The following is a 16,562-nucleotide window of genomic DNA, read 5'->3' as shown; positions in this document are numbered from 1 at the left end:
ACACATGTAAGTGTCCCACATTGAGAAAAGAAGAGAGAGTTGAACACTTTATAAGGCTAAAAGGTTACTCCTCCTATCACCATATATATGATTTTGGTTTGGTTTTATGAAGTGGACTCTCTCTTGATTTGTGATGAGACTGGGATGGTGGTTGTGTGAGGCTAGTTTGGATTGTGTTTTAGTTGGTAGGAAAAAGCAGATTTGATGGGTTTTCTTTCTAAATCTGGAATTTCAATATATAAAAACAAGAAGATAACATTTGATAATCTAGAGTTGTTTAGAGTAGATTATTTGCATATGATTATTATTAATCAAACAAAATATCCTGTATGTAGCTTGCTTCGTTTACTTTATACTTTTTTTTTTTTTTTTTTTTTTTTGACAATCTACTTTATACTGTTGTTTGAGATGTAATTCACCATTTTTTTACCTATTTATTATTTGGTCATAAATTCTCTTAAAGAACGAAGAAATAAAAACTTGAGCATAATTTACATTATCAAATATTGGAAGGTTGACAAACAGTACATACATTGCCAAATAACAGCCTTTATGCTAATGGGAATCATAATAACAGGTGAGAGCGAAACAAATGAAATACGAAAATGACGTTAATATATAGTCACTCTTATTCACAAGTATCATATCATGGCCGAGATGCCTCCTTATAAGCCTACCCTTATTTTGGGATGCCCAACAGTTTCTTCAAGTCCTTCTGCAAAAAGAAGAAGATTAAACGGTTATTATCAGCAATCTAATACAGTAATACGCCACCCCTGTTGTTTTCTTTGTACCATAACAAGTCAAGCTTAATTTTTACCTCGATGCTCTTTGGGGAAGTAAATGGTGAGTAACGGTCAACAACGACACCATCTTTATCAACAAGAAACTTAGTAAAGTTCCACTTGATTCCATCTCCTAAAAACCCACTTTTGTTTGATTTCAAGTACTTAAAGATTGGGGCAGCATTACTACCATTCACTTCAATCTATGAAAAAAAATAAGGCAAAATGTTTAGGAAAATTTATAAAAGCTACAAGGCCATTTCTTTTGAGTCTTTTGATCGAATTCTTTCGCTTCTTAGAAGGTTTCACATTCTATCTAGATCACACTTCACAACTTTATGAAGTTGCTAAAACCAGCTTATCTAACATATGAACAAATGGAGTATTATGGTGATTTGTAAATGATTGAACAAAACACCTTGTCAAAAATGGGGAATTCGGCTTTGAATTTTGTGCATGCTAACTCCACGATCTCCTCATTAGTTCCTGGCTCTTGGTTATGAAACTGGTTACATGGAAATGCCAAGATTTCCAAACCTGCAGCAATTTAGCACAATTATAACTCCAACCTTCCATATAACAACTAACAAAAAGGAAAGGAAGAACAAGAAGCTACCTAGGCCCTTGTACTTATCATACAATTGAGTCAGCTCTGTGTAGTTTGTATTGGAAAGACCACTGCATCGAAAAGAGAAAGTCAGCTGAGTTAAGCACAAATGGTAATGGCAATTTCCTTCGATTCAAATCTGCAAACAGAGCAACTGGAGTCTCGTAAACAAAGGTACAACTATGTCAATTCCATGCCCCCACACTTTATAAACCATGGCTTCATACTCCTAATCCTAGTAGTTTATCCCTCCATAAAAATATTAGTCCCACAATCCCACATACATAATTTTGGTATGTGATTGGTATTTTGTCACATTAAGAAATATTGATCACTGTAAGATTTGAAAGTTTAAGTGCAATCACCTATCCAAGCACGGCACCCTGTTCCACAGAGTTGCATTCAGCCTATGCACAACATGTGCCGCAACTGCTGACTGTGATAGGACACATCAGCACAAGCATTCTCAAAGCAGGCTTGACAATTGAAGAGTGTAAATTTTGTTGTTCTATGGAGCTGCAGGGGTGAAAGGTGAATGCTAAGTGGACCCTTAGTGTGCATCAAATCATCTCTCAAACCTTAACAGTTAAGGTTGACATAAAATTCCACACGTATTTTGGTCCAACAAGTCCACATCCTTAATATGAAAGGTTGAAATGATAGAACTTACCAGATAATATGGCAATGTACCATTTTATCATGTCTAAGTAATTAAGAATAATTTTAGAAGCCTTAGTTGTAAAAGCCACGGATAACTAAATCATTAAAATTCACAAAAGAAATGTCTTAAAATGACAGTACAAGCCATATCATACCATAGTGATGCAACGTTGAGAATCAACAGCACCTTCCCTTTGTAAATGCTGAGATCAACATCGTTTCCACTTGCATCCTGCATATTACCAATTGATGTCAAACTAGGAAGTCCAAAACTTCATAGGACCTTTTGCAAATTACCTTCATTTCCCTTTAAACAAGGGATGGGAAATCAATGATACATAATAAAAGAGAAAATCCAATAGAAAAAGAAATCACTCTACATTCTGCAATGTAACAACAGCCGTGTCTCTTGATCAACAATGTCATCCTACAGTTTTCGCTAAGTAACAGGACAGTAATGGAACTTTAGCACAAAGACTTTATATTACCCCCATAACCCAAAGGATGTAACCTTAATAATGACATTAGCTAATCATGATCAAAACAACAGAAAACTATGTTACTCGAATTCTTCATTTCCGACTAAACTACTGTGATCATAGCCTCACATAGAAAGACTACATTAACATCTAATAACACCGCCTACAAAGCCAAATCTGATTCCTCAATCCTCTATTATCCATTCCTAACCGCTCGACAAATGAAAATGAGAATCAGATAGAACTCCAACCAGGCAATCAGAATAGTAAAACTCATAGGCAAGTGTAATGAGCTTACTCATTCTTGAACTAATTACCCCTAAGATACTGTGGTTTAAACTTGCACCATGTTAACTATATAAAACAGAATTTAATACCACATAATTTAGTTTAGTTTCCCAGCAACAAACCCCTCTTCTCAAATTAACACTAATACCATCAAGTTTCAAACTTGTAAAATTGTTCAGCCTAGAAATGATACTTAATGGGTTAAATATTAAATTTTGCAAAAAAATACTGCAACACCAAAGCCCCATGTTCAATTTTATATAACCCTTTTCTCAATTATACATTTAATCATTCAATAATTTCACCAATATACCTTTCATCAAATAGAAATATCATAATCCATAACATAAACTAAATATATCAATCCAATAATTATGAAATTCAGAACAGAAAACCAACATTATAAAAATTCAACTAAAAGTAATCAGAGCAAAATTGGGAATTTTGAGAATTTAATATAAAAAAAATACAATTAAAGCTGAAAATAGGAATAATTTCAAAAAAAAAAAAAAAAAAAAAAAAAAAAAAAAAAATGATAACTAACCTTGACAACAAATTCGTGGACTGATCTGGGTTGAGAAGAGTCAGCTGCCATTGATTTGTGTGACCTAAAACTTTGAGAACAGGGGATTAATTAAATACCCAGAATACAAATTATCCAAAGTAATGAAAGATATCAAATGGGTTGGCTTTGAAATTGAAGAAAATTTATTATATAAAAGAATTTAAACCAAAGAATTGGATATGTACAGAATAAGGTATGGATGATATTTATAGTGTAAATGTAATAAATTGAAGGAAAACATATAAAGTATGGAGGGAAATCAAGTATCTAATTGCGGCAAATATGAACAGGGTGAAAATTGGATCAATCGAACTAGAAATGTGAATAAGAACAACGAAAAATGTGGTAGTTATGGAAGGAGTATACGTATGGAAGTTTTTTCTTCTTTTTTTGTTGGCATAATCATCGCATGCTATCTTCAATTCTTGAGTGTCTTCGCATGCAAGTGTCCAATGTCATTGTTTAATACTCCCGTACTAAAGTTCCACTCACTTTTTAGATTTTTGAAAATTTTAAGGTATAGACGGATAAAAAACACGAAAAGAGCATGTATGTGTTTTGTAAGAAATATATAGTTATTTTGTAAATAATACATAGCTGTTTTGTAAAGAATATTAATTTTTATTTATTTTTTTATATCTATAGAGCATATGTAATATTAATAATTAACATGATAATATTATGTAATGAATATTATTTTTATAAACCCGTTATAATTTGAAGACAAAATTAAAGGAACATTTTATAATAAACAAAGAACATTATGACACAAATAAAAGTACATTACACTAACAATCAAATAATATGGACATATGTTCTTTTCACTCTTTTTTGTTGCAAATATGTTCTTTTCACTCTAGGTATATACTCATTACATACATTTTAATAGTATGTTTTTTTTTTCATTATAGGTATATGTTCATCACATATTAATAGTATGTTCTTTTCACTATAGTTATATGTTCATTACTTTATTATGTTCTTTCTTATAAAACGGTTGTACGATGATACATACACCTACAGGTACCGGTGATTGTTGTATTTTAAGTATTTTATAAATTTAACCTAACTTTTTAATTTTTATATAGTCCAATTTGACAAATTCCTTCATTATCTATCTTGCCTACCTTTTACTATTTACAAAATTTTACAAAAACAAATATAAATACATTATGAATTGAAGTTAATAATTTGAATTTTTTGTAATGCCTTAGGAGATATGTATACAGATAAATTTAATTTAGTGCCAATGTACATTAGTTTAATTGTATTGAAGATCAACCAAGTAAGCTAGGTGAGGTTGGTGAGAGAACTAGGAAACTCACCTCCAACAAACTATACATTTATTTAGGAGCAAGGGGATTCTCTTACCTTCCCCCTCTTCTCTTAAATGAATAAACTTCTTCTTCTTGCTTTTTAATTTTGTTAGATTTTTATTTTATTTTATCTATAGTATAAACTAGCTATATGCTTTAAATTTCATATTAACCAAATCAAGTAGCTGCCATGCAATTGATGCAAATATATTAAAATGGAAGAAAATTCATGATAATTAATGATATAAACAAGACATGCATGTGTGTTCTATACTTCTATTGCTAAATCTCACATTTGAGCTATATGTTTTCTCATCCTCAATGTTGTTTAAAAGTTATTTATCCTCTACAAAATTAGCCCCAATAATATATAGATCCATCATATATGTTAGTAGGATTTCCCAATGTCTTATTTAATTATCAATCAAAAGATGTAGAAATAATATATTCAAAAAGTCACTAATAAAAATGATATCATTCTATCCTAAATAACAAATTCCAAGACCCAAAACAAAAACCTCATCCAATTATTGAGTAAAAAAAGTCTCAAGAAATAAAATAAATAAATAAATAAAGTGAAATTTGAAAGCAAAAATGATTGTAAAAAACATACTATTTTCTCTTGCTGAATTTGTTTTTTAGAGGCATCCTGAAAAATTAACTCTGCCTTTTGAATCCCCACTCAAAATTAAGAAAGATAGTAGAATGGGTACCCGATTTGTCAAGCATTTGTTAAGTGAAAAGGATATATAAATGACATAGGAAGGGAAAGGGGTTAGAATGCAAGATAGATAAATTTGTCATTCTTTTTCCTGTATAACACATTTTGAGGTGTAATAATCCCAATTTATCTTTCTTTGTCTGTTGCACATTTTAAGTTGGCATTAATCCTAATTTATCTCGTGCTTGCTGGATTTTATTTTTGACTTTTAAAAAAAGGAATATAAATGTTCAAACTACATCATCTTAGTTTTGAATTTTATCAAAAAAAAAAAAGTATACACATCTGCTATTCTCTAGCTTTTACTTAACTTTTTTTTTTAAAAAGGAAACCCGAGAACCGGGAGAAAAACCCACCAATCCACTATGGAGTAACACTTTGAGGAATTACAATGTAGATTACAAGCTTTCAAACAATATGAAGGCTCCCACCCCAAACTCACCCTCTCAAACATTCAAACCCTAAGTGTTTGGGTTTTACATTGAGGCGCTTTTCTCTTTCTACATTTTTTTACTCTTTCATCTAATACATGGCAGGTATGAGCATATATATAACCCCAAAATAAATGAATTGAAACATCAACGGCCAATAATATAACGAGTGGCAGCAAACGGGCTACAACAGCACCTTGCATGGACGTGTTATGCTTACCTTGCGCGAACGAGAAAAGTCTTCTGACTCCCATCCAAACACGCATTTCCAGCCCCCTTTTACGTGGACGCGCAAACCTGGCAAGCTTGACAACACTTTGTAAAACGGCCATAACTTCCTCAATTCTTGACCAAATTGAGCTTATGGCCGGAAAGCTCTTAAAACGAGCTATCACCTCCAACTTGAATACCCTCAAAATCATCTCTAGATTTTGAAATATCTTCATACGAAGCCAGTCCTTTGCCATCCACCACACCAAGTAATAGCTCATAGCTTAAACTCCTAAGCTATGCATAATTATGCCTTGGACCGTTCTCCACACTTTTCCAAACCCAACATATGATTCATGAGAAAGTATTGTATGATTTTAGACTCACGGTAAGACAGGTTTAAGCTATTGGACTTTTTTTTTTCTTTTCTTTTCACGGGAGCTATTGGACATTTTCTATATGGAATAAGTTTTTGACAAGAAGAAAGGATTTCATTAAGGAAAGATAGTCAAACGACACTTACAAACAATTCCATGGAAATCTAAAATTCCAACACAAATACAATTTACCTTAGAACTAGTTAAATCGCAGATTCGATCATCGATCGCCTTTATAAAAATCTTCATCCGAAGCAATACAATATGTGAGTTAGCACTAATTCGGCTTGAGATCAACTGATTAATAGTTGTTTGGATGAAAAAACTCAAATGACCTTCAAATACTTTTGGAGGTTGTGAAACCTTAAAACTTCAATTTTTGGTAGACGAACAAACAAATAAATTAAAACTAATATAATAAACACCACCATACAGATGTGATCCTTTATTGAAAGCAATTAAAAAGTTTTTTTGGGCTTATCACTAGTAAAACACTGGTGGAAGCCCCTACAAATTTACAATTAAGACCAGAAAAAAAGAGATAGAAGAGAAAGGGAGAGAAGGAGAAGATTGAAGGAAAACCTTAAAAAAGTAGAGAAAATCTAGCAATAGAGGCTAGAATAACCCTCTTAAGGGAGAAACCCTAGAGGGAACCAAAAAATTCTCCCAAGGAAAAAACATGGAGGGAATTGAACTCAAAGTAAAATTCTTTTTAATGATTTTCTACAGTAAGTTTTTATAATTTTCAAAGTTATTACTAGACATATTATTATTTAATTTTTAATTTTATGTATTGAATGGGTGAACTTACATAGTTACGATAGAATGGATACTTTATACTCCGTATGAATTATGATATTTCATAGATATGTTTTTTTTTTTTTTGAAAGAATATTTCGTAGATATGTATAAGTATGATCTATTTGTAAAAAAAATTTACTTTATACATATCATAATACTACGTAATAACTTTGACATTTGTCTATAAAATTAGATACTTTCTTCATTTCTTTATATTTACAACAAATAATTTTTTTTGTCCGACATAATATATCCTTTTGTTGCAAATAAAATAAGAAAAATCAAAGCTTATATAATAAGCTGACATTAATTATAAAAATATACGAGTAATTTATGTATTAATTTTTTATATTTGATTATATATTTTAATTTCTTTTCTGACTTATTTTAATTTAATTTTAATGTTCAGTAAAAAATTTAAAATTTTATCAAAAAACAAACAATTTAAAATAATTTTCTCATAGACTATGATTTTTATTACGGAGTACTACTATTACTAACAATGTAATACAATAACTACAACGTACAAAGAACTATAATTTTGGTAGGAACTAAAAAGGAAATTCTCTTTGCTAACATCTACTCCGTAATTCTTTATTTTCTCTATGGTGAATCACTGAATTGTAAAAAAAAACTTATTATCTTTGATTTTTTTTTTTTTCAAATCACCTATTATACTTTGATAACACTGCACAATATTATTGAATATCGATAATAACTGTTTTTAATTAAGTTTTTTGGGGCGTTGGATAAGCATTTAAAATAATACTTATTGTGGTTTAATTTGGAAAAGCATGACAAAATCACGCGTCAATCGGTGTAATTAATGTTCATTTTAATTTAATCTTTCTACTTTTAGGTAGCTTATCCAACGCCTCCGGGACGTTCGTTAGCTTTTGCCTTTAATTAAAATCATTAACCATAGTTAGTTTTCTTATTCTTTCTTTCTTTTTTTTTATTTTTTTTGAAAGAACTCCTAAAGGATACTAATTTCATTAATTAAAGTCATACGGCATCCACAATTGACAATTAACGATATTGAAAACGAATTTAACAAAATCAAACAAGAATTAATCGGGGAACGGCTAAGAATCCAAATACATAAATATAACAATTCGGCACATTCTCGATTCGTTGTCTCATACAACTTTTTGAGTGGATCCGTCGTCGCTTCGCAATTTTGTGAGAAAGTAAATTCTTGAGCTGATTTCGTAACTCGAATTCAAGTCATAATCAATCGTAGCCCTGCACAACCGGAGACCAAATTAAACACGAATAAAACCTTGTCTTTCGAAAGAGTCCGAAAAAGTTTTTCTTTCAAAGGAGATCAAAAAAACCTTGTCTTTTGAAAGAGATAAACCCTTTCTTTCTTACAAAAAAGATATTATTGTAACCTAAAAAACAAAAAGATTAAAAGAAATAAAGATTTGGGATAGAAATAAAGATCGGGGATAAACCCTTTCTTTCTTGAATAATATCCCGTTAGGTCTCTTGCTTCGAGAATATTGAAAAGGTAAAAAATAAAAAATAGTGTGAAACTGTGAGCAAAAGTAAATGGGGCACGAAACAATTATCGGAACAATTATCGGTAGTTGGACTTCTAAAAATAAGGAAATGAGGCACGACTCATTTGACTACGACATATGGTCAACTTTACAATCTACGTACAAACATTCACGTCTCTGCTGACGCTGTTGCCTCCCTAATCATTTAGGGAATATTATTTTTTCAGCATTCAAATTAAAATTACTGTATTTAACAACAATTTTTTCAAGTAATACTTTTGAGATAATCAATTAACTTTTAGTACTCCACTACATATCGATCTTATTACGGAGTATATTAATAATATTATGATCAATTATATTGTTTCAAAAAAAAAAAAAAAAAAAAATTACTTTAAGTATATATGGCTTAAAGTATATGCCTGTAATGATATAGTAGTATGACTAGTACATATCATACTATCATTACATATTTACATCACATAGGACCTGATCAATCTGAACTAGACTTGATTAACCTTGAAAGTTAAAGTGACATGCTGATTGAGCTAATTATTTTTCCAATGTCATTCTTCCATAGAGAAAATTATGTAATGTTCTGCTATTCTGCTTTATTATATTCCAATGTCAAAACCAGTTAGTCATATGGATTTTGCAACTAATTGAGGTGATGATTCCCAATTTCCTGACCTTTATAAGCATCAAAAAACATGTTTCAAAGATAAATAAATAAATAAATAATTAAATTAAATTAAAAAAAAAATACAGAGCTTCCCAAATATTATTAGGGTTTAAAAGTCCTTCATAAAAATAAAAAAAAATAAAATAAAAAAGCATGAAAGTGTAATTGTGAAAGTGACCATCATTGAGTTATACAATTACTGCCTTGCACCACATTATATAGTTCAATATAACACACTAAAATTCCAAAACTGTAATGCTGTACTTCATCATTTGTCCCTCAGAATTGAGCATTGTACATTTATGTATACGACTCCTCATCTCTAACAAAAAGAATCAGAAATAACAGCATCTTTCACAATGCAAGATGAAACCTTTCTCTCATTTTTGAATCAACTATAGTAAAAAAATAAATAAATAAATTAAGCCCTTTAATTCCTATTAAGGTAATCTGCTAACAGCCCTTTCAAGCAGATTATTTACTGATATCGTAAATGCATCATCAAATCGTGTTAGCTTAGCATCTTCATGTGCATAAACCAACCGAGGCATCAGTTCCTCGATTATATACTTCCTCATCTGTTGCCTTTCCACTAGAGGGATTTTCAGAAGCTCGTCTACCACGTTCACCTCGGACATCTTAACCTCCTCTTGGTCTAAATACACAGAATACTTCCTGTGATCTTCAGGCAAATGCCAGGGATATTGGTAGTGTGCTGTGAAAGGATCAAAGACAACCGGAATACAGCCAGTAATGAGGGCATCAAACACTGATTTTCTTGTTGGACTATCCCCTGCAGGCTGCAGGCAGAATTCTGATTCCATGAAAAGTTTCACTACAGCTGCAGAATCAGCACATTTTTGTTCTCCACAGTCTAAAAAGTTGCACACTCTAGGGGCAGAAGCGCATTGCTCGATTAGGACTGATCTTATGCTCCCCAAGGCCCTGCGCGGGGCACCTGCAAAGCTGATCAAGTTCATCCGATTCATCTGCTTGATTTTCTCCTGCCATTCTATGATCTCTTCATCTGACTTTGGGTGGAAGTTGGTCGGGTGTGGAATTCCCACATCGTTGGGATGCCAAGGTTGTCGTTCAATCAAGAGCTTCATCGGGTTTTGGAGCTCATCTAGCTCCAAGAGGCGGCTCCCCCAAGAGACATTCTCCCACCTCCTGAAATCCCAAGAGATTTTTCCTAGAACAAACACATGATCCAACCCAAAATTTCTCCTCCACGTCTCCTGCGGTTCAAGCCACTCTACAAGCTCCTCAGAGAGTGAATCCTTCACGTTAATAGGGGATTTATTAAAGTGCCACCTTAATATATCCATCCCACCGTAGAAGGGCACAAAAAAAAGCTTGGCCTCCTCTGCATTGTGGACTCTACAAGGGTGTTTGAGTACACGATTGTGGAATATCGGCTCTAGGGAATACTGGTAGGTGTTATACCACCCTTCCCCCAGCTCTGGCATAGGCTCACCCATTGCACCGTTGGTGAAGTACTTACAAAAGTCGAGCCACGACATCATCTCATTGCACTTCGCTAACAAATCCTTGTTGAACTTGGGAGGCAGGTCATACACATATATACCTCTTCCCTCACAATTCAAGGGCTTTTCCTTTGCAATGTAGGTTCGCAAGGTTGCTAGTTGTTCTTCTACATTCTTCCTAGCATTTGCTATCTCCTCTGCCTTTTCCTTATCAATGCCCTTCCGGAGGACTGGCTTTGAAAACTGATACAAGCTCGACGATTGGGATGATATCATTAACTCTTTTGTGCTTCCATCATTTACTTGGGTTGTTAAGCTCTTGCTAATTACAGGCAGTTGGATATCAATGCTGTCCCTGATAACTGAAGGCGGGGAGGTTGTAATGATTGGATTAGAAACTGCTGTGTTTCGGGTAAATTGTACAGCCCCTTCAGTCTTTTCTTCAGAAGCAGAGTTTTGACTAACAGGCGAAAAAACATGCGTTTTCTGGCTGTTATTAAGGACTAAATTTGCACTTTTTTGAACAGCTGAAAAATCAGAACTATTGCTAATCAAAGGGATATCAAAGGCAGAAGGTTGAGCGCCAGCAGAAAGGCAGTAGAGGTTGTTAAGTTTCCTAGACGTTACACAAACATGGACTATAGAACCGGAAATTATAGTGGTGGAAGAAGACCATATGAAGATGATAATAATAAGAAGTAAAGTTACAGGAATTCTGCTCAGAAAATTAAACAGACATGGCTTAATTAAGCCGCGCTCTTCCTCTTTCTTGTATGATTTCTTTGATTTCTTCTTAGACAATGTGACTGCCATTTGGAAGATATCTGATGTTATTACTCTAAGCCATGCTAGCTCCTAGTTTTGTATGGCGAAAAGTTCTAAGAGTAATCTGCAGTAACTGATGGCACGTCGAAAACTTACAGACCTGCACGTCCTTCAGCTAACAATGTGCAATCCAAGATGACATATCATAGAAGCATAAACACGTTAGAATACACTAGTATTATTGGTCTTAATTTATTATAAATTGGTCAGCATATTGAAGCAGAAACCTGTCCTTAGCTCCGCACTGGTCGACGTGCTATATGATTTCATCATAATGATCATATGACAACAAATAATAGACCCTAAATTACCAAATTTCATGACCATATGATATGTTAGTCGTTGGCATTCAACAATAAATCAAAAGCTAATGTATGATTATATTAAAAGTCAATGATGACAATTTTCAGGATCTGGTCATTGTATGTGATTCTACTCAACTGATTTCCTCCATCTTTGGCACGAACCTTTTATTCGGCTTCACGTCATCAAAATATTTGACAGCTAGTTTTTCGGAATCAGCTGTTGGTTACCGGAACAAGGTCACGAAACGAGCTCCACTTCAACTTGATGAAGCCCAGCTAGGCTACCATAATGTCATGTTCTTTCAAACTTCAATACTCCAAAGAAAATTTGTATTCTACTGAACTTTGATATTTTAACTATTATCCTGTATCATGTGATAGCTAAGCTGTCCTTTTCCAAGGGAGCTAAATTACAATTAACTCTAATATTCATTATTCTAATATTCTTTACCTTGAAGAATCTAATGATCTTAATTGCACCAATGGTCAACACTTATAATACTTGTATATACAGTAAAGTAGCAGATGTTCATTGTTTAAACTCATTATTTTAAACATTGGCTAGAATTTGCTACTTACCATAGGATTAAGACAATGCATGTACGCCCCTGCGGCCCTGCCCTTACCCTGCATAAGCAAAAACCTTGTTAAGATGTACGAACAATTTTCGACTAAGACTCTACAACACATATGTTCCAGTACTGGATGAGTCGTCTATGTAATGCTTACGACGTTTAACACGAGCAACTCCTCTGTACAACAATAATAATTGCAACTACGTCATATTAACTTCTGATATAGCTCAGCTATTTTTTGTTATCTGCATACAGCATTATTAAACACAGAGCTTGCTTTAAAGAAAATCAGCAAAGTGGAAAACTGCACAATAATTTCAATCAAAGGTTGAAAATGAGATCTCGAATATACCATAAGTAATCTGACCTTAAAATTTCAGAATACAATATGTTTTAGCAAAGCAGAAGACAGCATAAGTTGAGGGCATTAAAGGCAAACCTATGACGAAACCTAAGATGCCTCATATACAGATCTGCAGCTAAAGACTTGGAGTTGTACATGTGCCAAAGAATCATCTTTATAAAAAATCTTTACAAAAACAAAAATCTTTATAATAAAAAAATGGATTGCAAAAAATTGTCTTCAATTTTGCTTCAATGCTTAGCAAATTTGCAATTGTTATTGTAATTTGTAAATATTGTATGACTTTCTATTAACGATAATTTTTTCTAACCAATGAGAAAAGAAAAAAATCTAGCTTAGTTTCTAAAAAGAATAAAACAACCTTTAATTCCTACTCAAGGGAATTTACTAATCGCCCTTTCAAGCAGATTATTCACAGCTAGAGTGAATGCATCTTCGAATTTTTCTAACTTCGCATCAGCTTGTGCATAAACCAACCTAGGCATCAACTCATCAATGATATACTCCCTCATCTGTTGCCTCTCTTTCAGAGGGATCTTCACAAGCTTCTCTATTACATTAACTCCTGACAACTTTACCTCATCTTGGTCTATATACACCGAATACTTCCTGTGATCCTCAGGAAAATGCCACGGATATTGGTAGTGTGCTGTGAAAGGATCAAAGACTACCGGGATGCAGCCAGCAATGAGAGAATCAAACATCGACTTTCTTGTAGGACTATCCCCGGGAGGCTGAAGGCAAAACTCTGTAGCCATGAAAAGTTTCTCAACAGGTGCTGATTCAACACATGATTCTCCTATACAATTCAAGAAGTTGCACGCCTTGGGGGCAGCAGTGCACTGCTCAATGAGAATCGATCTTATGCTCTCCCAGCGCTTGTGTGGAGTCCCGGCAAAGCTGATTAAGTACTTCCTTTTCAGCTTCCTGGTTTTTTCCTGCCATGCAATGATGTCCTCATCTGATCTAGGATGGAAGTATGTTGGGTATGGGACCCCAACCTCATTGATATTCCAAGGTTGTCGTTCAATTAAAAGCTTCATTGGGTTTTGGAGCTCCTCGAGCTCTAATAGGGGGCTCCCCCATGATACATTTTCTGTCCTCCGGAAATCCCAAGAGATTTTTCCTAGAACAAACACATGATCTAACCCAGAGTTTCTCTTCCACATCTTCTGTTGCTTGAGCCACTCAACGATTTCCTTAGAGAGAACATCTGAATCATTCATGCCGCTGCCATCCTTACTAAAGTGACATCTTATCATATCTATTGCACCATAGAAAGGAACATAGAAAACCTTGGCCTTCTCTGCCTCCTGAACTCTGCAAGGATGCTTGAGGATACGATTGTGGAATATTGGCTCTAGCGAAAACTGATGGCTGTTATACCATCCATTCCCCAATGCTGGTATAGGCTCACCCATTGCTTCGTTTGTGAAGTATTTACAAAAATCAATCCACGCCATCATCTCATTGCACTTGGCTAGCAAATCCGTGTTGAACTTAGGGGGCAAGTCGTACACATATATCCCTCGTCCCTCACAGCTGGAGGGCTTTAACTTTGCAGTGTAGGATCGTAAGATCGCTAATTGCCCTTCCACAGCCAACCTAGAGTTCGCTGTCTCCTCTGCCTTAGCCTTGTCTATGCCCTTCCGGATAACTGGCTTTGTAAACACAGAATCTCCCAAAGCTGGTGATGGTATCATCAGCTCATCTTCCGCACTTTCATCACTAGTTTGGCTCTTGCTACTTACAGAAAGTCGGATATCAGGGCTATCCCCAATATCTGAAACCGGGGTGGTTACAGGGCTGACAGAAGAAGAAACTACAGAATTTTGGGTTATATTTACAACCTCCTTAATCTCATCTTCTGCAGCAGAACTTGTGTTGTTTTCAGCTGCAGTTGAAGGACTAACAGATGAAAAAACAGGGTTTATCTGGGTGTTACTTTGGTAAACAGGACTTTCAGAACTTTCATTAATCAAAGAAAGAGTAAAACCGGAATTTGTGGATATACCAGGACCACCAAAAGAAATACAGTTGGGGTCGTTAAGCTTCCTAGACCTTACACAAACATGAAAAATCGAACCAGATATAAGGATGGTAGACGAACACCAGATAAAAAGTATCAAAAGAAGACAAACAACCGCGGAAATTCTCTTCAGATTTCTGAACAGACACGGATCAAAGAAGCACTGCTCCTCTGATTTTTTCCTCTCCATTTTTTGTGAGCTCTCTATACAAAGCTAAACCTCTCGGCTAATCTCCTGCCTTTATAATTTCAACGGTAATCCTCGAAAAGTTGGCAGGCACGTTTATAACTTGCAAGCCTGTACATGAGCACTGCCCAAATTTTTTAAAAACATTACTTATAGAGACTTAAAACACATAAAAAAAAACTACACGATCAGATAAATATTTCCATTTTAATTGGAGTAAAACAACAGCCGGCCAGACGTCGCAGTCACGACCATCATGACAAGTTGTTGGTAACAACCATTATATCATAATACATTAACGATTATGTAATCATTAACTTGAAATTCCCATGTTTATAATTGAAAGTATAACATTTACATCGTATAATATAAGATCAGAGAACACAGGATCTGGTCCCTCCAATCTGTTACAACCCCTCTAATAGGCAAAAGGGTCGGAAACAACTTGTACACGTGCATAGTCTGTTGTTATAAAACAAAAATTATCAAGGAATAATATTGGACCATCTATTGATTTAAACCTTTGTCATACTTGTATTTAACTCCACCTTAAAATGACATGCTTACCTCTAAGGTTACCGCGTTCGACGCCGACTCCGGTGGTTGGATTAATAATCTCTGCTTGCTGTATTTGTTTATTTGATGGTGGCTATTAAAATAGTAGAAAAATGATTATACTCTGATATGATTATCCCCTAATATCATTAGTTTAAGGCTTTTTAAGTTTCCTTGCTAATTACACTTGCCTTATTTTAATATCTCATTTCTTTTTCATTGTTACTGGATTAATGTAAAGTGGGTCATTAATTTGTATGAATACAAGTTTGATACTCTTTGCTTGCGTTTTATTATTGGTTGTTAAGTATTTTAAACGCGTTTAATTTGACTAGATTTAGGTGTTCAAGTAAGAATATTCTTTATGGGGTGGTGGCCTGGTGGGGTGTTGATTGTTCACTTTAATCCCTTTTGCTTTTCAAATTTAAATTATGACCTTTAATTAGTCAAATTATTTATTGATTGCAATTATAATATTCATTACTGTTATTCAAAAAATAAAATAAAATAATATTCATCACTGTTAGGAGATTTGAAATATTTGACATTAGGGAGATTATAAATACTGTAGTATATTTTAAAGGATCTTGCTCACGAGCGTCCCGGGGCGTTAGATAAGGAATAATTATATTGGTTGAAATGGTATTAAGTTAAGAATGCATGACAAAATCACGCATCGTTCGGTGTAATTAATGTTAATTTTACTCTAATATTTGCACTTTAAATTATCTTATCTAATGCTCTGGGGGCGCTCATTAGCTTTTGCCTATTTTAAATACTGTTATAAGGTTTTGATTTAGTGAGTTTG

General features: G+C 33.8%; 2 protein-coding genes and 1 pseudogene across 2 annotated transcripts; all 3 read right to left on the bottom strand.

The window, feature by feature from the left end:
• Positions 1–471: 471 nt before the first annotated feature.
• LOC145569125 (putative phospholipid hydroperoxide glutathione peroxidase) lies at positions 472–3,539 on the bottom strand. The gene is made up of 6 exons (XM_081628488.1): positions 3,364–3,539; positions 2,208–2,284; positions 1,402–1,463; positions 1,204–1,322; positions 821–988; positions 472–715 (listed from the first exon to the last, which is right to left on the bottom strand). The coding sequence occupies exons 1-6, from the start codon at positions 3,412–3,414 to the stop codon at positions 680–682; spliced, it is 513 nt and encodes a 170-aa protein (XP_081484614.1). The 5' UTR covers positions 3,415–3,539; the 3' UTR covers positions 472–679.
• A 6,301-nt stretch (positions 3,540–9,840) lies between these two features.
• LOC145566813 (xyloglucan-specific galacturonosyltransferase 1-like) lies at positions 9,841–13,135 on the bottom strand. Its single transcript, XM_081626112.1, has 6 exons — positions 13,059–13,135; positions 12,873–12,981; positions 12,624–12,671; positions 11,840–11,854; positions 11,380–11,769; positions 9,841–11,157 (listed from the first exon to the last, which is right to left on the bottom strand). Exons 1-6 carry the CDS (start codon positions 13,133–13,135, stop codon positions 9,868–9,870), a joined length of 1,929 nt encoding a protein of 642 aa, XP_081482238.1. The 3' UTR covers positions 9,841–9,867.
• Positions 13,136–13,197: 62 nt separating this feature from the next.
• LOC145569124 (xyloglucan-specific galacturonosyltransferase 1 pseudogene) lies at positions 13,198–15,296 on the bottom strand (annotated as a pseudogene).
• Positions 15,297–16,562: the final 1,266 nt, after the last annotated feature.

Source organism: Chenopodium album, chromosome 11 (assembly GCF_948465745.1).
Source record: "Chenopodium album chromosome 11, dcCheAlbu1.1, whole genome shotgun sequence".
Lineage (NCBI taxonomy): Eukaryota > Viridiplantae > Streptophyta > Magnoliopsida > Caryophyllales > Amaranthaceae > Chenopodium > Chenopodium album.
Note: the sequence above shows the minus strand (reverse complement) of the source record. Positions and strands in the feature narration are given on the sequence as shown.

Bases quoted from the DNA above. Each gene is read 5' to 3' on its own strand.
- LOC145566813 (XM_081626112.1), bottom strand. From the start codon at position 13,135: ATGATTCTTTGGCACATGTACAACTCCAAGTCTTTAGCTGCAGATCTG. The intron at 12,982-13,058 runs GTTTGCCTTTAA...TTTTAAGGTCAG, and splicing joins CATCTTAGGTTTCGTCATAG to ATTACTTATGGTATATTCGA. The intron at 12,672-12,872 runs GTATGCAGATAA...TTGCTTATGCAG, and splicing joins GCTCTGTGTTTAATAATGCT to GGTAAGGGCAGGGCCGCAGG.
- LOC145569125 (XM_081628488.1), bottom strand. From the start codon at position 3,414: ATGGCAGCTGACTCTTCTCAACCCAGATCAGTCCACGAATTTGTTGTC. The intron at 2,285-3,363 runs GTTAGTTATCAT...GGTAATATGCAG, and splicing joins TCCACGAATTTGTTGTCAAG to GATGCAAGTGGAAACGATGT. The intron at 716-820 runs GTAAAAATTAAG...TTCTTTTTGCAG, and splicing joins CTTCCCCAAAGAGCATCGAG to AAGGACTTGAAGAAACTGTT.